Source organism: Callithrix jacchus, chromosome 21 (assembly GCF_049354715.1).
Source record: "Callithrix jacchus isolate 240 chromosome 21, calJac240_pri, whole genome shotgun sequence".
Classification (NCBI taxonomy): Eukaryota; Metazoa; Chordata; class Mammalia; order Primates; family Cebidae; genus Callithrix; species Callithrix jacchus.
The window spans coordinates 13,176,910-13,200,734 of record NC_133522.1 but is presented as its reverse complement, the minus strand read 5'-3'; the positions used below and the strand labels follow the sequence as shown (position 1 = coordinate 13,200,734).

Genomic DNA, 23,825 nt, shown 5'->3' with positions numbered 1-23,825 from the left:
TAAAACACATTAGGCAGGCCTAGGATAAATAGTGACAGGTCCCTGTAAGCGTGTGATAGTGATATAGCTCAGATTTGGATCCTATGCTTTCATTCATAACTTCATTATTTCATTAAAGAAATATAATAATTACATAATGATAATTTAGAAAGAGTCTTACTCTTTGATGTTGTGGCACTTGAGCTTCCCTAAATTTAATAACTTTTTTATGACACAATAAACAAAGTTCCGGGTTTGTAATATATGCAGTGCAATATATTTCCATTTTGGTATTTAATGGTTAAAAATGCTTCAAGAATACTCACTAACTGGTGCTGGTCTTTTTATGTAAAGAGATTTATAATGGCATTTTGGTCATTTACTTAGAGACCTCTTAATGCAATATGCTTAAAAAAAAAACCTGTGGTTCACATTGTATAATATCATTAACAGGAATATTTTATAATTATATACATATATTTCACTGCAGTGTTAATTACCAGAATGTGTTTATTTTGCTCCAGAGCCCTTGTGGTATAGGCAACATGTAAGAATTTCCCTGAGCAAGTGATTTTTCTTAACTATGGCTACTTATGGAATTTTGAGTTTTCTTCTGAGTATGCAAATCAATTTTCTTACTGGTTAGGAAATTACTACTAATTATACGAAAGGACTTAAGATAATCAGAGCTAACCCACATGACGAGACAATTACAGACATGAACAATTTGGGGTTCCTAAAATTTAGTCTAAGTGTTGGCTCTGTAATTCTCATTTTATCATTTTAATTCAGAAAATAGTTTTGATTCATATGGCAAGAGAAAAGAAACATGAACATATTTAAGTACATTTAAACACAATTATTTGAGTATATTTAAATATAAAAAGCATATTGATGTAGCTATATATAGAAGCCACTTATGCACATTACAGATAATATGCATGCTGATAAACATATCTCTATACCCATTTATTAGCCTATAAGCCCTAAACATTTTATACCTAGAATCACATTAAGAACATGAGACACTGAGCCTCTAATCTCAGCACTTAGGGAAGCCAAGGAGGACAGATCACCTGAGGTCAGGAGTTCAAGACCAGTCTGGCCAACATGGTGAAACTTTGTCTCTACTGAAAATACAAAAATTAGCCAGGCATGATGGCAGGCGCCTGTAATCCCAGCTATTTGGGAGGTTGAAGCAGGAGAATGGCTTGGGCCTGGGAAGCAGAGGTTGCAGTGAGCTGAGATTGCATCACTGCACTCAAGTCTGGGCAACTGAGTGAGACTCTGTCTCAAAAGAAAAAAAAAAAAAAAAAAAGAAAAAGAACATGAAACAATGTAGTATACAGCCATGAGTTTCATTTTTTCCTAGCTATATTAATAGTCAGCTATTCACAAAGAATCAAAATAGCACAGTACAATCCAATTCATTTATTAAGAGAGTCAAATGCATGCTGATCTACTCAGTTATTTTGATGACTTTAATGAGTTAATTATTACACTAACCATGAGTGTGACTAAAAAAATAACTGTTCACACAATGGTCTATTTTATGTAATTCAGGCAAAATGTCATTTTCCTCTAGGACTAATAATTGAGTTGCAAAATTTAATTACACAATTTTTGAAAACAGGGTGTCAAACATTTTAAAAAAAGAAAATTTTAAAATAAAAAAAATATTTAATACTTTAAAGACTATTTAAAAATTATCTTAGAAGTTGTTAAGTTTAGAAATAGCACATACACATATAATTCTGGTACAATGAAAACATCATGCAGTGGGCTGGGCATGGTGCCTCATGCCTGTAATCCCAGCACTTTAGGAGGCCAAGGCAGGTAGATCACCTGAGGTTACAAGTTCCAGACCAGCCTGGCCAACATGATGAAACCTCGTCTCTACTAAAAATACAAAAATTAGTTGGGCATGGTGGTATGTGGCTGTAATCCCAGCTATTCAGGAGGCTGAGGCAGGAGAATTGCTTGGAAAGATTTTGCCACTGCACTCCAGCCTGGGCTCTGTCTCACAAAAAACAAACAAAACATAATTCAATGAAAAAGTCTTCAGATTCTTTCACAGTCTACATACACATATTGTTTTCATAATAAAATTACAGTCTTTTTGAAAAATAAAAGGTGATATAAAATAATTTTAGTTTTCACATATATGCTTTAGTTCATAAAATAATTTTCTAAGAAAAAATGCATTTTATTCTTTTATTCCAATTCTCATTATTTTGCATTGGGGTTAGGAGAAAAGTGATGCTAGTATTCCTGTACAGGAATGCATATGAGCTCATCTAATGTATAAACATTAAAAAAGGTGAACTAAAATTTAGATTTTCTTTCTTCTAAAAAAGAGTATTTTCAGAATTTTTAATAGAGCAAAAGATATTTTCCAACTGTTAAGTTGTATTACAACTCACAACTGAGGGACAATAAAAATGATACATCTATACCAAATCCTATATTTAAATCAAGTCTACTTTTGAACTTCCAAATTTAGAATGAGAGTAAACAGATTACTTCTTATTGATAAGAAGCCTACTTGCCAAATAATTAGAGCTAAATCTGTTGCTTTATTCTCATTTTCATCATCATCATTCAGTTACTATAAAGAAATCTACTTCATTTAAGACTCAGTAATCTCTTTTCTCCCATTTGTGCCATGGAATTTGATTTTATGAATCAGAAAAGAGAAAGGAAGTCCCTTGCCTCCAGCACACTGATTAACATACAGGTTAACATACTAAGTTCCTGTATCAGGAATCAAAATATAGAGAAATGATTATGCTAAAATGGAGTTTTCAATACCTGCCAGTAAAACAGACGGGTGGAGCTCTGCCCTATTGCTTTTCGACATCTGTGACATACTCTGACCTTAGCAAATAGGTTTCAATGGTGGCACATATGCAGTTATCCCCTGGCTTCACAGTTTCAACTGAGGGAGCACACAGAGACAACTGAGGGAGCTAGGGCAGTACCTGCTAATGCTGCAGCATGCACGGCTATTTTAAGATTCCTTCGAGCTGTTTGTTGCTATCTTTGAAAACAGATTTGACACTTACTCAGCACATCCTTTGGATTATTAAGCTTGCAAATTAAGCTTTAGCAAATGCTGTGTACTAGTTATGATAGGAAAAAATATTAAGGAAGAAGAAAAAGTTATATCTTGTTCTTCCTTTTAGTCTGTGAGTATGGGAAGCGTGAGTGATCTCACTAGAAGTGGTGTAAGACCCACAGGACTAGGCTGGGAATGGTGGCTCATGCCTATAATCCCAGCACTTTGGGAGGCTGAGGTAGGCAGATCACCTGAGGCCAGAAATTTGAGAAGAGCCTGACCAATATGGTGAAACCCTGTCTCTACTAAAAACACAAAAATTATCTGGGCGTGCTGGCTGGTGCCTGTAATCCCAGCTACTTGGGAGGCTATTCAGAAAATAGTTTTGATTTACAGGGCAAATAGTTTTGATTCATATGGGAGGTTGAGGCAAAGAATTGCCTGAACCTGGGAGGTGGAGGTTCCAGTGAGCCAAGATATCACCACTGCACTCCAGCCTGGGCAACAGAGCGAGACTCTGTCTCAAAACAAAATAAACAAAACAAAAAGACCTACAGGACTTACGGTCATGATTAAGGAACTCCACTGGATCCCAGTACTTATGAGTCAGTTTAATGAGGAGTTCCCTTATAATGAAGCATTGTTAGAATAGGTACATTTGTTAATGTGATTCCCCCCCCTCGCCCCCCGTCCCTTTGCTGAATAACTCCGGTAAGAAGGAAACATGTTTTCCTAGATTTTCTGTATTTTAATGATCTGGGTGGGATCCCTTAATCTGACATTAAAACCAGTGATCACATCTTCTCCAGCCTAAAGATTAATAGGCAGATGGAGATATACATGTGGAGCTCAAGAGAAAGATCTGGAAATTTACATTTAAGCCAACTGCACATGACTCAGGTAGAACCACTCTCAGCTAAATTTGGGGAAAAAAAATAGAATTCTACTGCAGCAGTGGTTAAGCTCTTTTCTGTTTCTCATGTTCTTCTAGTGCTGTCCTCCTCTATGTATTTATTATTGAGACTTATGAGATATTCTTTATTCTACTTGATAATTTAAACGTGCATTTTTCACATTGGTGAGATCAATGCAATTAGTACTTGAAAAGTAATCTCCCAACGTTGCCGAAACTGGTTACTTGGCTCGTCTCAATGATGCCAGCATATCTCTACTCTCAAAACTGAAAGGATGCCAAGGTATTTTCTGCCCACCTCCCAAGAGTCTGAGTTGTCGCCTAAGATTATAATTTCCCTAAAGGTGGGAGAAGATATTCTTAACTGTGTGTTCTTAAAACACTTAGCATTTTCACATGTTGAAACTACTAACTAATAATTGCCTAGCCATGACAATAACAACTTTAAAATACACGTGAAATAGCATTTTACAGTTTCTATAAAGCTTGGCCTTGTTTATGAGTTTATGCTTCTAAAGAATCTCTTGCTGTAAGTAAGATAATATGAATAATCCTCATTTTACAGGTGGGGAAACTGCAGTGCAAAAAAGTTAAATTACTCAATTTCTCAGTGAGTAAATGGCTGACTGGGGCAGGATGCCAGGTTCTCTGCCATGCTGTTTTGTGATCTTTTCACAATACCATCAGGCTCTCCTTAACAGAAGCCTGTTGGGATACGTGGACATCTAGAAAAGCTGGCTGGGTAAGAATTTTGCTGTCTGAGTTTTTCCAACTCTTTTCAGTCTAGTTAAACTGGTGAAAGTTCAGTTTTACTGCAGTCAGTCGCTCCTTCCCCAGGACTCCCCTTCGCGAGCTGCATCATCTTTCCTAACCCCTAAGGGCCTCTAACTCTTTTGATTATTTCAGAACTTGATGGTAATTTTCTTACTCACTTCCAAAACTATTTTTATCAATCTTATTTTACAAGTCAAAATTGAATGTTCTCACAGAGTACAGTAATAATTCCTTGAAGAATGTGATAGTACCCTTGAGCCTTCTCTCTTAAAATATATGTATCATTCTCCAGACATATCTAAAGCTGTATCAATGTCATCAACACACACCCATGTGCACACACATACATTTAGGGCAACACCTAATTCTCATAGGACTTTTCATTGCACTTTCCTCACAGCCCACAATCCAGCAACTCAATCTTTGTAATCCCTGCTCTTTTCAGTTATTTTATGCTGTGGCCCTTGGCCTACCAACTTTGTATATAATATGGCAGCTTACAAAGCTCATTGCTGGCATCACTCTAAGAGGTGAGAAAACAGCAGAAATATGGAAGACCTAGGGGTGCCATTCTCATGCCTGACTTTATACCTAAACTTTTGAAAAGTGAGAGAATTTAATGAAATAAGAACTTCAACAGCTATGGTAAAGTCATATATTTGTTAGATACCTCCTGGAATTAGGAATGGTAGATGTGGTTTTGAGCCTACTAGATGGCCATAAATTAAATAATGAATTCCCCTGAATCTAGAGACTTACTAAATTCTACATATTTAAAAGAATTTTAATCTAGTAAAGTAACATTCTATCATTCTATTTGTGTCAACATCACAATGTAAAAATTACTAATCATATAATGCTTCCTTTGGTACTATAAAAAATCTAGAGAATTTTATAACTAGAATGAATTCAGTCTTCAATTTACTACATGAAAGAAAAGAAAGATACATTTTTCATTGACTCCTTTAAGGTGTTTTAAATTGAACTTCATTTGCTAGGCAATAATGTAGAAATCTGCTTAATATAAAATGTTAGGGAGAAAACAAGAACAGAAGGAAAGTGAAAATTGTTGCATAAAGAATAGAAATGTTCATAATTGAAAGAAAAATAAAAAACTGCCTTCTGCTCATTTCTTGAGAAATAGTTTTGAATCCTATTAATATTTAATTTCTGCCAATTGTCCCCTAAATATCCTTTCCTATTAGTTTTTCAAAAACCCAATTTAGTCCAGTACCACATATTACATCTGGTCAAGTGTAGTCCCCTCTCGCTAACTCCTTTCCTTCACGCTTTTATTCCATGTTGCTTATGTGAAGAGTTGTTTATTTGAACAAGAACATTAGTAAAGGAATAAAAGATTAAATTAAAATGGCAGGAAATACGTTAAGAAACTTACTTACCAAAAGAGAACAGGGACGCCCATTATGTTCAAAAGCCTCAGAAAAAAAGTCAGTGCTGTGGTCCAGTCTCTGATGCCCTCCATATTCTGCTGCATCTGAATCTAGCACAATTTTGAATGTATAGCTCTTAAGGAATTAACAACAGTGGAGGAGTTGAATGAGACATTGTACAATATTTGCTGAGAGAGAAATTTAACAGTGAGTATTTGAGCAGTGTTAAATCATAATTTCTGCTGAGAACTCAGTTCTTCTTTCAGAAATTCTTTGTTCAGAAATTCTCATGTTTGAAAGGGGTTTCATAGGCTATCTACTGCACACACCCATGAGATCCCTGTTATACTTCCATCACGACTCAGCAAGGGACCACCCAGCCTGGGACCAAACATACCTAATCTTGTTATAAATTCTTCCCCATATTGAATAGAAATTTTGCTCCTTGGGATTATATTATTTCTACCTAGACAAGTCATAAAGAATAAGTTCAAACATGTGGTCAACTTTTAAATATTTACTAATAGTTATGCTATCTCCATGTGTCTGCTAGATATATTATTAAATACATACAGTCAGCTTTCCATATCTGTGGTTTTTGCATCTGTGAGTTCAACCAACTTCAGATAAAAAAACTCAAAAAAGAAAATGGAGCGTTGCATCTGAATTGAATATCTGATTTTCCACAAGTTGTTATATAATATTACCATATTTACAGCAAAATTAATAAAAGCTATCATTATGTTCAAATTTATTAGGCTCAAAATGTCTAGAAATGGTACCTGATACAAAAATCCACAATTAAATATGCATTGGTATCTGAGAAATCTCAAGTTTCTTCTAGCCTAAGTAGAAACACAGATAGTTTAAGTGTTTTCTGTTTTGATTTTCTGGTAACTAAATCATTAGTCTCATAAATGTTAGTATATTTTCATTACTGCAAAAATTATCACATTAATAGAACCTGTGAGCAATGAACAATGAGCCATCATTTTCAACTCTTGAAAATCTTTGTCTAAGTCAGAGATGAAGATGAACATGCTACAGGACATTTTGCCAGCAGGGCTGCCTCCACTTTAGTCCATCCAGGTCAGCCTTTTGTGATTCAAATTGACTGATAATGAGAATATTACCGTGCTGAGAAAGAGAGAAAGACTGAGATCCAAATGATGACTACCAGGCACAGGGACATCTAAGGTCACTCAGCATAGCGGAAGATGACTTAAGCCTACCAATGTATTTAGTGCTGAAATACGGATAATGAAAATAGATTATCAAAGACATGTCAAATAATGAAACTGTTGAATAAAAAAACTATCCAAACACAAGTTTAGCTTTTGTTCTTCATTCCAGTTCACTAAATACTTGGAAAAAAATCTTCCAAAAACTAAAACAGTAGCGTTTAGAGAATAATGTTTTAGAGTGCTTCAAAAAACAACTGAATTAAAATATCAATTAATGAATTACTGGTTCACAACATAGACTTTTGATAGCAGTGGCTAAATGAGATAAGCCTATCATCAAAAACAATGGTTCCCAACGTAGGCATTAAGAATCACTGACTGGTAGTTACGTTATATTTTAAGTTCTCACTGAGTGAGTGTATTATAAGGGGCTGGGAATCTACACATGCATTAGGCATTGCCTAAAGACTAAATTATGTTATACACATTTGACACTGTATTTCAAAGAATGTACATGTTTTTTATGATTAAAATGAAGATTATATTGTTCCCTTCTTTGTGTCAATGCTTAGTGCACACTTATAATTGAGAACATGAGGCATTAGATTTTCCATTCCTGCATTGATTCAACAGACATCAGGGCCTACTTGAGGGCAGAAGGTGGGAGGAGGGTGAGGATGGAAAAACTACCCATCAAGGTACTATGCTTATTACCTGGGTGACAAAATAATCTGTGCACCAAACCCCCAAAACAGCTAATTTACTCAGTAACAAACCTGCCCATTTACCCCCGAACCTAAAAGTTAAAATAAAAGAAGAAAAGAAACCATTAGGGCCAAACACTTAATATACCTTTTACACAATAATGATCAGTTATGGGAACGTGATAAGACAGGAGAGCTTGTGCTGGGGGCAGTAAATTGTGGGAAAACAATTAGGAAATATACGGGGGAGACTCATGGAAGACAGGGGTTATTTAACAGGTCTGTTTGTACAGGTCTATTTCAGTGTGGCTTCCCAACCTCTGGTGATAAGAATGTCCTCCTATTATTGGCACAGGAAAGGCACCTTTCTCATGGGCAATTTTATAATTTGCTTTTAGGTGGAAAGTAGGAGATCAAAGAGCCCTATCTGCATCTGTTGTTTCTCAAACAGCTTCAACTCAAAATAATCAATAAGCCAAAGTGGCATATTTTGGGGTAGCATGTTCTGAACCCCTTAACCCAATTCAACTTTTCAATAATGCTAGAGATGACTACTTCCTCCTCTGAACACTTTCATTTTAGTCACCTGAACTATAATTTTTGAAATGTCATAGGAAAATTATTTAAGGTTCCAAAACTAAAAATAAGAATTTCCTCATCTACTTGGCGCATTTTTTTTTTCTTTTTGAGGCAGAGGCTGGCTGTCATCCAGGCTGCAGTGCAGAGGCAAGATCTTGGCTTGCTGAAACCTCACCAGTGAGCCAAGGCTCAAGCAATTCATCCCACCTCAGCCTCCCAAGTAGTTGAGGCCACAGGCACATGCCACCACACTGATTTTTGTATTCTTTTGTAGAGATGGGTTTTATCATGTTGCCCAGGCTGGTCTCAATCAAACTTTTGGGCCCAGGCAATCTGCCCACCTTGGCCTCTTAAAGTGCTAAAATTATAGGCATGAGCTACCATGCCTGGCATGCTTTTTAAAATTTTTCTTAGTAAAGGAAAATGTTCTCGACAAAATTGTTTTTCTGATACAGAATGAAATAATATTTAACCATTATTTTCAATGTTATAGTAAAATAAAAATTGTGTATCCATCATTTTACATGCTTTTCCTGTAATAAAGTACAGACTAAGCTTCACACACCAAAAAATGCAATTTTAAAGTCACAAAAGTTTTTGCCTATACTTTTTCAAAGGAAAGTAAAAAAAAAATATTATATAAGAATTCATTTCTCTTTGACACTGAAAGAGATCATCATACTGAAAATGTTAGAATCTACTTACTTTATATAGTTGGTGACCATAAAGAAAAAGCTTATAAAAGCCATAGAGAAAGTTGCCAAACATTAGTTTAGACATGCTTCTCTGACATAATTTAATCAAAAAATTTTTCTATATCCAATTGTGCAAATCACCCAGTTCTGTGTCTACATTACTTAGGGAACACAATAGCTTCCTTTAGAAAATGTGGCTTTTAAAATACAGAAATTTCAAGATATGTAAACACTAGGTAAAAGGTAATGAGTGTGAAAAAGCTTTGTAATTGTGAATTGCTATCATATATCACTCAAGTATCAGGAAACTCCATGTTTTGTGAATACTGCTTACAATTAGAACAAACCTTTTTAAAGAGGTTATTTGAGCAACTGATTTGTTTTGCGTGTTCTCTCACTCGAGTACTGCCTCACTCTCTCTCACGTGCATGCTCATACACAGAGACATACACACACTTACATGATACGGGACCTACACAGCACCACAATTCCATCATCCTTTTTGGAATTCAGAGATATGAAAATTATCTCTGAAAATGTGACTCAAAGCCACTTTATACTTGTTTTAAACTACCTTTGTTATACAGTTTCCAATACATAGCACATAGAATAAATTTAGCAGGACACCTTAAAAGGTAATGTTATCCATAGTTACCTCCCTACACATAGCAGACGACCTTCTCATAATTGGTTCCCAATAAAGCTTTGAAACCGATATTCAGAATGACAACACTGACTTACCAAGAAAAGCCAAATTATTTTTTTTTATAATTGACATACAATAAATTATCTTTACTCCCCCATTCATTCATTATGTACATATAATGTACAAGATATTGTGCAAGAAACAAAAATAACTAAGATACGGTCTTCTTTTACATGTGACTTACAGCCTGTAAAGGGAGATTAGGCATGCATATGAACATGCTTAAGCAGAGTAAAAAGCAATATGCAAAGAGAGGGAGTGTCAAGGAGGAAAAATATAACTGACAAGCCATATATAAAGACTTTCGAAGGCTGGGCTGGGGTCTCAAAACTTACTTTGTTAGTGAAGTGTGACAGTGTTTAAAATTCTTGAGAATGGGTACGACAATCAAGATAATTAACCCGGAGGTTGCAGGTAGTATAAAGCAGACAGTGGAAAGACCAAGTAAGGAACACCAGTCAGGAGCCTAAAAACAGTCCAGGGATAATTAACTATGGCTAATCGCTGACAGTGGGAAAGGAGATGAATAGACTGAGATTAGAAGTACAAGTGACAGTACTCAAAAGTAAGGAAACTGAGGCAAAGTTAGGGAAACAGAAGTGGAAGGGGAGAACAGTTGTGCCCAAAGGTTAAGTGGCAGAGCTGGGAGGTACGCACAAATCAAATGTAGATCTGGTGACCCTACTCTCTACAGGTAACACCAATTTTATGCCCAGAATAAGGCAGTGTTATACAGTTTCTTGTTTATTTCTCAGGGCGAAATTCTTTATATTGTTATGCTTGAGACTTTGTAGTTCACAAAGGAAAGAGGTTTATTTTGGCTCATGGTTCTGCAAGCCATACACACAGGAAGCATGATGCTGGGATCTGCTTTTGGTGAGGGCCCTAGGAAGCTTACAATCATGGCTGAAGGAGAGGGGGTCCAGGAATGTAACATTGAAGAAAGGGAGCAAGAGAGAGCAAGGAGGAGGTATGAAGCGCCTTTTAACAACCAGCTCTAGTGTGAGAACTCACTTATTACCATGGGGAAGGCATCAGTCATTAATAAAGAATCTTCTTTTAAGTCCCAAACACCTCCACCAGGACCCACCTCCAACACTGGAATCACATTTCAACATGAGATCTCGAGGGTACAAATATCCAAAACATATCACATTCCAATAATAAAGAGGCCAGAATGAATATGACAATAGAATAATGAAAATAGGAAAATCAGATACAATGATATCCATCTAAATTACTGACACAATTAGATTTATGAGTTTGCCATTCTTAACAGTCATGTTGATGTCTAAATATATGAGATTTGCTATACTTGTTCTAGTCCATTTCTTATTCAGTTGATCCATCTGATCATTTTATTAGCAAATACAAAATATTGGACCATAAAATTTACCTTGTTCAATTGGCAAAAAATAGTAGGGAGAGAATGACAATTTTTTTTATAGTTTTTTTAAGGGAGATCAAATAGGTCCCTATCAATTTGGATGGCATTTTAAAATATTATGATTTCTTATTTTAAATTCAAGAGCTTCCTAAGTATTTGATATATCTATCAACAGGTTTAAGTAGATAAGAAGTTTTCAGCATTATTTTATAATCTACATCCTTAAATTTGAACCAAGGAAGAGCCAATGTTCTGAAGGAGGCCTGTACTAATAAGAGTAAAGAACAGTGAAGGCATGAAGACTCTTAAATTCAATGGCTCTTCAAATACTTCAAAAGCCGCTGTGTTTGCTCAGCCACTTGATAAAGTGTCTGTTCAAAGTATAAGGATTTTGATGTAAGAAGTACTATCATTTATATCATTCTGCACTAAACTCACTTCACTCCCACTGATGAAGCTAAGGAAATTTATTGTAAGGTACAACCCTTGAGGTTTCACATTGAATGACAAAAAGAAGGGTTCTCCAGTGACTAGATGACTATAACGATGGCAGAGCAGGTAAGTTACCATATATCTTCAAATCTAAGACATCGCCCATTTCAAGATGAATTATTTTATATATTTCTAATAAAGAGAAAAAAATCACTACTACATCAATATTGTAAGATATATTCCAAGTGAAGATAGACCAACATGTGAAAAAATGAACATTTTTGGTATATGAATTTAGTATGTTATTTTATATCTAATTATTTAATCAATCCATTCATATTACCATGATTAAAATAACTCCCTGGAGCTAAGTTACCCCAGGAAAGAGAATTTATACTGAAGGCAGAAAATATTAGGTACAAAATTATAAGGAATATTTTAATTAATGTAAATGTGAACAAACATCTAGTAGAGTAAGAACAGCAGCTGAAAAGCAAGGAGAGTTTTATGATTTTAGCAGTCTGAAGAAATCTATACAGCACAGGGCTTGCCACAATGTTCTAACATTATCCTTCCCTTTTATGTTACATGGATTGAATTTTATTTATTGCCAGTTATAATCCACAAAACCTAGGGTTATAGCTATATAGCATTTCAAATAGATCTGTCCCTTTATTTTATAAACATAGCTAAATGATGCCACTTTATTGTCCTGAATCACAGAAAAGGCCATAAACTACAACTTTCAGCTGCTCTCTCTGATCTCTTTCCAAATGCAAGAGTAGCAAAGACTGATGACATATTGCTATACATTTAATGAATGTGCAGGTCTGTTAGTGTGTGGTGGAGGGGTGTCGTAGGAGTGTGTGTGTGTATGTATGCATGTATATGTGTATCTGATTTAGGCAATTCTGTCTTTACTTCTGTGATCTAGAATACATATTAAACTTAAACAGTCATCATTAGAACTAACAGTTCTGCTAGCTAGCCATTTCTAGAAGATTGAAATTGGACCCCTCCCTTACATTGTATACAAAAATTAACTCAAAATAGATTAAAGACTTAAATGTAAAGCCAAAACTATAGAAACCCTGTAAGACAACCTAGGCAATACAATTCAGGACATAGGCAAGGGCAAAGATTACATGAAGAAAACATCAAAAGCAAAAAGTAACAAATGACATCTACTTAAATTAGGGAGCTTCTGCATAGAAAAATAAACTATCAACAGAATAAACGACTACCTACAGAATGGGAAAATTTTTTGCAAACTATACATCTGACAAAGTCCTAATATTCAGCTATAAGGAACTTAAACAAATTTACCAAGAAAAAAAACAAACACACCCATAAAAAAATAGGCAAAGGACATGAACAGACACTTTTCAAAAGAAGATATACATGCAGCCAACAATCATATGAAATAAAGCTCAACATCACTGATCACTAGAGAAGTGTGAATCAAAGCCACAAAGAGGTATCCTCTCACATCGTGTAGAAGGGCTATTACTAAAAAGTCAAAAACATAACAGATGCTGGCAAGACTGTGGAGAAGAAGGAATGCTTATACACCATTGCTGGGGGTGTAAATTAGTTTGGCCATTGTGGAAGACACTGCAGTGATTCCTCAAAGACCTAAAGACAGAAATACAATTTGACCTAGCAATCACATTACTGGATACATACCCAAAGGAAAATAAACCATTCTGTTATAAAGACACATGAATGTGCATGTTCACTGCAGCACTATTCACAATAGAAAAAGCAGATAATAAATCTAAGTTTCCACCAATGACAGACTAGATAAAGAAAATGTGGTATACATATACCATGGAATACTATGCAACCATTAAAAAGAATGAGATCATGTCCTTTGCAGGGGCATCAATGGATTTAGAGGCCATTATCCTCAGCAAACTAACACAGAAACAGAACACCAAATACTGCATGTTCTCATATAAGTAGAGCTAAATGATGAGAAGACATGGACACATGAAGAGGAATAACACAGACTGGGACCTTCCAGAAGGTGCAGGGTGGGAAGAGGGAGAGGATCAAGAAACATAACTAACAGGTACTAGGCTTAATATGTTGGTGATAAAATAGAGAGAAAATCTGTACAATAAACCTCCATGTCACAAGTTTACCTATATAACAGACCTGCACTTATACCCCTGAACTTAAGACAGAAGTCAAAAACAAAAGAGTCCTGATATTTTAATTTTTCAAAACTTTTATGGCCATGTGACATTTATGATTATATTACTTTCAATGGAAAATATCCAGTTAGTTTTTTTTATCTCCCTGACTTTAGTTTTAAAGAATGCCCCAACATAATACTTCTAAAATAAAATTTAAAGAAAGTAATGTGGAATTAAGCAAATTTTAAAATATAATAAATGCCAAATGTAACTTCTCTCTATATATATATAGATGTGTGTGTGTGTGTGTATATATTTTCTTATTAGTTTATCTTAAAATTTTAGTGACCTTGAAAAAAGCACGATCTTCATACATAAGCTAAATATGCATTCAAATTTGTGAACACTGTCTTCATTAAAAGATTAAATGATAAGCACACATTTTAAGCAAAACAGAAGCATACTTCTGTTATAGTCTAGGATGTGCTCATTTCATCAGCAAATGGTATCTGATTTTAGACTAGAAAATAAACTCCAATCCCTGCAAGTATGCTTCTTCGGCCACACATTTTTAGAAACTGTACAATGCAAAATAGCAATAAAACAAGCTCAAAGGATGAGGAGTTGAAATGTCATTATCTACCAGGTTAATTAATGGATTACTATGGTTTTTGAAATGTATTTTCATGCAAATTATTAGTTTATTTTTAGGCATGCTTAATGACACACATCAGTAAATAGCAAATCAAATGGTAATACAAAATATTGAGTACTACATATTTCTCTATGCAAATAGGACAATTATTCTAAATACTTTACAGAATACTTCTGACTAACCTACTTAGAAACTTTTCTGTATCCTAGAAGATTATATAACTTAAACTAAAAAATGTCACTGTTTCTCAATAACTTGAGAAGGAAGAAAAAGAGAAAAATGTGCTCATACTTCTGACTAACCTCTCCCTAAAACTGTTGCTCTCTGTCTATGCCATTAGGATTATCCAAAGAACTTGTAAATTCAATTATCTGATGAAGTGGTGGCAGTCATTTAGAACTGAAAAAGAAAAACAAAAAATAACAGATTTTTGTTCACGTTGTAACCACATCTTTTATTATGAAAATGAGTTTATAGCTGCAAACTCAATACTTTTTTAAAAAAACATTGTGCTTTTAAACTCAAAATAATTTTGATTCATGCTATAAACAAACACCTTCCCCCAAACAAACTTACCCTAGGAACAGCCTTCAATGGAGTCAAGCGCAATATATCTAAATAAAAAGATAATTGGAAACTAGGAAGTCTCCAAAATACAAAGAAAATCACAAGCAATAAGAAAGCATTATCTGAGCCATTTCAGGCAGACAGACAGGGAGAGAAGATAGCATCCTAAAACACTAAAATGTGGTGGGTACGTTCATGAGCTTTAGGGTCTAACAACTGCATTCTCATTCCAGTGCACCCAACTGCTAACTGTGTGTCTCTAAGCCAGTTACTTACTTTCTGGAGGCTCAGTCTCTCATTTGTAAATGGAGGTAACACATCAGAGGGTGGGTGTAGAGATTAACTGAAGCAATCTATTATTGACTGCTTAACACCATATCTAGCACTGGGAAAGTGCTCAAATTTTGAGCTCCTGGGCTATTGTTACTATAGACCCTGGTTCACTTAAACGGCTGTCTCAGGAGATGAAAACTCTAAAAGTGGGTCTATTAATTCTTTATTTTACTTTTTATACTTGACTTGGCCTCTTCTTCCTTTATGATCTTTATTTCTATTCCTCTTTCCCTGTGTCTTTGTTCTCACTAGAATTTGCTATTTTAAAATTTTTGCATTAAAGTTTAATCATACAGTGCATAGAACTCTTTGAGGACTAGAGTCTTCTTTTAAATTTTAGGGTTTCTTTCTTTCTTTAAGAAAGTACTTCTCACGTTTATGAAAAATACTGAGAGAGTTTTTGGTGAGGCCTACCTTGACAATCCTACCTGAAAATTAAACACCTCCACACACTCTCCTGTACCCGCCCTGATTTTTCACCATAGTATTATCAGCTTTTACCATATTATAAATTTAATTATTATATTTCACTTCTCAGTCTTTTGGCTAAGATCAAGTATAGTATTTGTTCTTACCTGTTTAATTTCTCTCTCTGATTATTAAATTACAAGCCCTACAAGAAATGTAAATCCTGTTTCTCATCACATAGGACCTAGATTGGTACTTGGCATTTGGTGAGTGCATCTTTTCATTATTTTCCTATTGCAGTCTCCTCCTTGGGTTTTAGTTTTAAATCTATGCATGTTTTTGCTAAACTTTAAGCAACAATTTCATACTACTTTGGCCATCAAAGACCAAACTTGATTTTTTTCCCTTTGTTTCATAGAGTTAACATGTAAGATCTGTATAAATATAACTTCTATCACAATTCCATTTCATTATCTATAAAGTTTAACTCAGATAATTTAAAAGATTTCATATTACTTGTAAATTTATAACAGAATATTTATAATAGAAAAATTATCTTTCATTTTGGATAATTTAGAATAAACAAATGCATGTTAGTTTGAAGCAATTAATTCTCTAATTAACTCCTCTGACTGGTATGAGCCTTGAAGATAAACATATTATATAATTCTTAGTTGACATGGATACAGGATTCCAGGTTTATTCAAGTCAGCACAAACTCAAAGACTTTCCATATCAATATTACTGGTTAACTTTCTCTATAAAAATGACTGAACTTTAACACAGAACATCAAAGGGGCTTGTCAAAGTATATATCTAATATTTTGGCAGGGCCAGAATATGCTCTTATGTATAACAATTTCTACCACTCTACCCCCATCTTCCAGATAAAGACTGCAATGTGCGTAAACATTAATATATTTAAAATTTGGAAATCTGATTATTTTAGCTGTGATAGTAGAAACATCATTTTTCTTTATGTCAAGTCTTAACTTATTTGGCATAACATATAGTTAATGTATAGTCCTCTTTCTCTTTTAACACTGAATAGAAAAATCATAGTACAAGTCTCACCCAGTGCTTTAGAAAGCTGAAAGAACATGGGCTGAACTAGTGTTCCATGAAAAATTGTAAAGCATAGCTCGCAGGTGTGCATATCTGCATCATCACCTCAGTCTTTCCTGAGCACTTCTGGGCACATAGCCCATAACTCCATCCTATTAATTATTGTGAGGAGAAAGGTTCAAAGTAAACATTTCCCCATATGCATTTAAAAAATTGGGTGCAGTTCATACTGCTTGGGTGATGGGTACACTGAAATTTCAATCATCGCTAAAGAACTTATTCATGTAACCAAACCCCACCTTTTTCCCAAAAACCTATTGAAATAAAAAATAATTAAAAAATAAAAAATAAGCAAAGGGAATTTTAAACTCATATGTATGGGAGGATTTTAGTCAAAGGTACAAACTTTCTATTATAAGATGTATAAGTTCCGAAGCTATAATGTACAATACAATGACTATAGTTAATAATAATGTGTTATATACTTGAAATCTGCTGAGGGTTGACAGTAAGCATTCACACACACACACACACACACACACACACAAGAATATGGTCACTATACGAGGTGAAGAATATGTCAATTAGCTTAATTGTAGTAACTGTCTCACAATGCATATGTATATTAAAACATCATACTGTACTTTAAATATATACAATTTTTATTTATCAGTTATCCTTTAATAACAAAAATAAACAATGTGGAAAGGACTTCCTATTTAATAAATAGTGCTGGGGTAACTGACCCATCACATGCAGAAGATTGATAGTAGACTTCCACCTTTTACCATATACAAAAATTAACTCAAAATGGATTAAAATGCATGAGCTCAAACTATAAAACTCTAGAATAAAACCTAGGAAGTACGCTTCTTGACATCGGTCTTTGCAAATAATTTATGGCTAACTAATCAAAAGCAATTGCAACAAAAACAAAAATTGACAAGTGGGACTTAGACTAAACAGTTTCTACACATCAAGAGAAACTGTCAACAGAGTAAACAGACAACCTACAGAATGGGAGAAAATATTTCCAAAGTGTGATTCTGACAAATGTTTAATATCCAGAGTCTTATGGAATCTATAAGGAACTTACACTCAACAAGCAAAAACCAAATAACCCCATTAAAAAATGGGCAAAAGACATGACCAGACACTTCTCACTAGAACACATGCATTCACCAAATACATAAAAAACAAAATAAACACAAATCAAAACCACAATGAGATATTGTTTTACACCAGACACAATGGCTATTATTAAAAAGTCAAAAAAAACAACAGATGCTGGCAAGGCTTCAGAGAAAAGGGAATGCTTCTACACTGTTGGTGGGAAGTAAATTAGTTCAGCCCCTATGTAAAGCAATTTAGAAATGTCTCAAAGAACAGAACTACCATTCAACCCGGCAATCCCACTACCAGCTATATACCCAAAGGAAAATAAATTGTCCTAGCAAAAAAAAAAAAAAAAGACATATACACTTGTATGTTTATTGTAGTACTATCCACAACAGGAAAGGCAGGGAATCAATCTAGGTGCCCATGAATGGTGCACTGGATAAAGAAAATGTGGTATATATACATCCACGGAATTTTAAACAGACATTACAAAGATGAAATCATATGCTTTGCAGCAATATGGATGTAGCTAGAGGCCATTATCCTAAGTGAATTAATACAGGAACAGAAAACCAAGTACTGCATGTTCTCACTTACAAGTGGGAGCTAAACACTGGGTACACATGGACATAAACACGGGAACAATAAATACTGGGCATTAATAGCGAAGGAAGAGTGGGAAGGAGGCAGGGTCTGAAAAACTATGTCATAGGCACTATGCTCACTGCCTGGCTGTCAGGATCATTCACGACCCAAAACTTCACACCACATCAAAAAACTCATGTAACAAACCTGCACATGTATGCTATAAATCTAAAGAAAAGAGAAATTAAAAAATACGTCTATATAGTTGGGAATACTTTTTCCACTTACATTGATCTGTGCTTGTGAGTATCAGAAAACAGGATGGTATTACACTGCAGAAAAACATTTAGTCAAGGTCATCATTAACCTCTACAAATATAAATAGAGAAAAAAACTAACGTCAGTGAGACATACTTCATGTACTTTAGTGGCATTGCTAGAGGGCAACAAAAGGATGAATTATCTGGTGACCAAATGTAAAAGTGTACTGAATTTAGAGACACTAGATTTAAGTCGCATTTATTCATTTACTAGAAATATAATCTTATGAAAACTATAAATCTTTCTGATCTTCACATGTAGATTGAGGACAAAAAAATGCTTGCCTAACCAGCATCACTGGAGAAAACATGAGGATAAGATGGGTTAACATAAATAAAAATATTCACATATTGTAAATTGCTATTCAAATTTAATTTTTGGTGTTAATTTTGGAACCATCTCCTAAAAGAAGCTTATAGATATCCTACTCCAAGTAATCTTATTTAATCTGAATGGGCTAAGCTAGGTTATACTAGAGCTTTTCAGTTTTAAAAATTTATCAGTCCATGCTACCCAGTATTGCCTAACAATTATTAAACATCACACAATTGTCCACTGCTTGGTGAACAGGGGAGAATCATTAGGGAACATCCTCATAGAGCTGAGAGCTGAAGGGTGGGTGAATTTTTCAGGGATAAGTCCAAGGAAAATGAAAAAATGGATTTAGATATAAAAACAAAAGAATAAACGAAGAATGGGTGGAAAGAAAAAGAAATCAAGACAGTGCTCCAGGATACAGAGAAAGGGAAATAAGAAAGAAAAGTGGGTAAATATCACAAGAGTGAAGAAGGAATTTTAATAGGGAGCAGAAGACTTAATTCCAGTACTGTGAAAGGACTGAAAGCTATCAACGTGTGGTGGTGAAACGGGAACCAGGACATGCAAAACACTAACAAAAACAAAAAACAAAACAAAAAGTAGGACAAGAGAATGAAGACAACAGCCAGGATTAGTACCTACTCATCTTTTTGTTTCTTTCCTTTTATTATAAAATTTCTAATGTATTTTTAGAAGATGATGACAGTAAGGATGACCATTACCCTTAACACTCGCTATGCTCAAACGTGGGCAACACTGTTGCTAAGCCTGCATGTGTCTTAACTAATGTAATTCTGACAAGAGTTCTATGAGCAGATATTCTAGAGACAAATATCCAAGTAACCAAGGGTTATTTTCAAAACAAAACAAAGTGGTAGAGATGGAACCTCAGATAGTCATATTCTAGAGCTCAAGCTCCCAACCACTATCCTTGCAATGAGAGCAAATTTATTTATGTTTACAAATATAAGAACAAGAAATACTTATTACTTCTGAAGACCTTTGTTACATGAGCCACTGGGAAATGAAAATGTTTAAATAAGAGAACAAACTGAAGAAAATAATGTTTTAAAATTAGAAAATAATGCTACCACCAGAAAAAATTATTTTTCCTTTGTTTTCTTTAGCTAGAAGAAGTACAGCTGTTGGTAGGGAATCCTGCAAAATGAAAATTGGCTCTTTCCCTAAATAATAAAGAATATATGAGAAAAAAATAATGTTTATAATTTTACAAACATAATTTTTCATTTTAATTAATGTTTTTGAAACAAAATGATCATTGCATGCCGATAAAAGGTATTAATACTGTAATCATTTCATTAAGTTATATATTAATTAAATAATTTTATTTGATATTGTCTAAACACTTTCCTTATTCAACAGCTGATAGATACCACATAACTACAAAAAATAACCTTAATTTTGAAAATGAATTCTCATTTAAGAATTAGGCATTTTCCCATTATTGTGCCAAGAGAAACTACATTAATAGAATTAGAGATGGTTCTTACACATGATTACAACTGAATCCACTGCTTCCAAGAACATAGTTTATGGCTCTAACATTTCCAGTTTTCTCTGAGAAACAGAAATTTCTTTTGGTTGTAGCTTTCGTAAATGCTTAGGAGCCCTTCAATAATTTTAGTGAACCAGTCATTATATCACATCTTAATTTTAAGAAAGTGTCTGGGGTATTCAGGTAATACTTTTATATAGAGACAACACAAACCACTCAGTTTGATCCTGTGAGATTCTGATTAAGAAGAGCTTAATAGAAAACTTAAGAAACACAAATAATATCTCACATAGGCAGGCAGGAGACATTCATTGAAAAAGGTAATTTCTTCTGACTAGAAGGAAAAGTGATTGAACATCCATGTTAGAAATTTAGTTTAGATATAGAATGGTCTATTTAAAAAACAGTAGTATCATATATAAAGATGACTAATATAATTTGTTTTTTAAATAGAAGAAACCATACATTTTTGATAAATTAAGTAGAGCCTGACTTTAAAAGGAAAGGCTCAGTGTGAAATCCTTCAGGCCAATGACACTACTGCACCAACATAGCTCATTTTATTCCACTTTATTGCACTTCACAAATATACATTTTTACAAATTGAAGATCTGTGGCAACCTGCACCCAACACGTGTATTCACACCATTTTCCAACAGCATGTGTTTGCTTTGTGTCTCTGTGACACATTTTGGTATGTGTCACAAAATAATATTATTTTTACATTATCACTATGTCTATTATGATGATTTGTGACCAGTGATCTTTGTGGTTACTACTCTAATTGTTTCAGGGGACCACAAATCATGCACATATAAAACCGCAGAATTAATAAATGTGTATGTTGACTGTTCCACCTGCTGGCTGTTCCCCTGTCTCTTCCCCTTTTCTTGGGTCTCCCTATTATCTAAGACCATATTGAATTTAGTCCAATTAATAACCGTACAATAGCCTCTAGGAGTTCAAGTGAAAAGAGGAGTGGCATGTCTCTCACTTCAAATCAAAAACTAGAAATTACTAAGCTTAATGAGGAAGGCATGTTCAAAGTTGAGACAGGATGAAGGCTAGGTCCCTTATGCCAAAGAGCTAGTCAAGCTGTGAACGCAAAGGAAAAGTTCCTCAAAGAAATAAGAACTGCTACTCTAGTGAACACATGAGTGATAAGAAAGTAAACATCATCCCTACTGCTTATATGATGTTTTTGGTGGTAGATTTTCAACTTAGATGAAACACGTTTCCATTGGAAGATGCCATCTGGGACTTTCATAACTATTGGGAAGACAGTGCCTGGTTTCAAAGCTCCAAACATAAGGATGACTCTCTCTTTATGAGCTGGTGCCTTTGAGTGGAAGCCAATGTTCATTTACCATTTCCAAAAACCTAGGCCCTTATGAATTATGCTAAAATCTACTCTGCTTGTGCTTTATAAATGGAACCACAAAGCCTTGATGACAGCAAATGAACCACAAAGCCTATAAGCCCGAGCTTGAGACATATTCCTCAGAAAAAAAAAGATTCCTATCAAATATTACCTCACTGATGAGAGCATCTGGCCACCCTAGAGCTCTGACTGAGATGAACAAGGAAATTAACATTGTTTTCAAGCCACTTAATACAACATTCACTCTGCACTCCATGGATCAAGAAGCAGTTTCAACCTTCAACTCTTAATATTTAAGAAATATATTTTGTGAGGCTATTGCTGTCATAAGTAGTGATTCCTCTATTGGATAGGGGAAAAGCAAACTGAAATCTTCTGGAAAGGATTCACCATTCTAGTTGCCATGTTCTTACATCTGTGATTCATAGGAGGAGGATAAAATATCAACACAATGCAAGTTTGGAAGAAATCGACTGCAACTCTCATAGATGACTTTGAGGAATTCAAGACTTCGGTGGAGGAACTAACTGCAGATGCAGTAGAAATTGCAAGAGAACTAGAATTAAAAATGAAACCTAAAGATGTGATTGAATTGATGCAGTCTCATGATAAAACCTTAATGGATGAGGAGTTGTTTCTTACAGATAAGCAAATAACATGGTTTCTTGAGATGGAATCTACTACTGGTGAAGCTGCTAGAGATGGCAACAAATGATTTAGAATATAATATAAACCTAGGTAATCTTTATCAACTAAGTGGTAGGGTTAGGGAGGATTCACTCTAATTTTGAAAGAGATCGACTGTGAGTAAAATGTTACCAAACAGCATCATGTTACAGAGAAACCTTTCATAAAATGTAGAGTCAATCCACGTGACAAACGTCACTATTGTCTTAGCCACCACAACCTTTAGAAACCTCACCCTGATCAGTCAGGAGCCATTAACATCAAGGCAAGAGCCTCCACTAGTAAAAGATTATGACTCGCAGAAGGCTCAGCTGGCTATTAGCATCTTTAAGCAATACAGTATTTTTAAATGATGGTATGTACATTGTTTCTAGACATAATGCTGTTGCACACTTATTACACTACAGTATATTATAAACATAACTTTTATATGTATGAACCAAAACACTGGTGTGACTTGCTTTATTGCAATATTTGCTTTACTGCTGTGGTATGGAACCAAACCTGTACCATATACAAGGTTTGCCTGTAGAGCGCCTTCTTCCATATTCGCAGTCTAGGAAAATAAATGGTTGGCTAATGTGGTAATGAGTGTAAAGCGCTTTCAGAGCGGATAACATGTTACCTTTATCATAGGTGGTAGATCTTATTATGAACATCTGTTCAGAAAGCACATCATAGGATATTCATATATTAATTGTGAATTCTATAAAATTATGGTGTATTTTTTGGAGAATATCTTATCAATTTGTTCATACCATTTAACTAAATTACCGCTTTAAGGGAGAAGCAACTCATTTTAGTACTATTTGTGTTTTATAATTACATAATTTTAAACCCTTCAGGAGTTATATCACCACTAGGTAGCTGCATACTCCATTTATCCATCCATCCTTCCATCTATCAGTCTCTCAGTTCATCAGCGCT

The 23,825-nt window shown here is 34.6% G+C and overlaps 1 protein-coding gene and 1 pseudogene across 2 annotated transcripts in view; one reads left to right on the top strand and one right to left on the bottom strand.

The window, feature by feature from the left end:
* GBE1 (1,4-alpha-glucan branching enzyme 1) overlaps positions 1-23,825 on the bottom strand; it is a 279,090-nt gene that overhangs the window by 3,138 nt on the left and 252,127 nt on the right. The window contains exon 15 of one of the 2 annotated variants that reach the window (XM_017967116.4): positions 6,125-6,242. The exons of the other annotated variant lie outside the window; for it this stretch is intronic. Coding sequence (XP_017822605.1) covers positions 6,125-6,242 — 118 coding nt within the window. The remainder of the gene's footprint in view (positions 1-6,124; positions 6,243-23,825) is intronic. 2 annotated transcript variants of the gene reach the window in all.
* On the top strand, positions 16,025-16,114 carry LOC118150029 (U2 spliceosomal RNA; annotated as a pseudogene).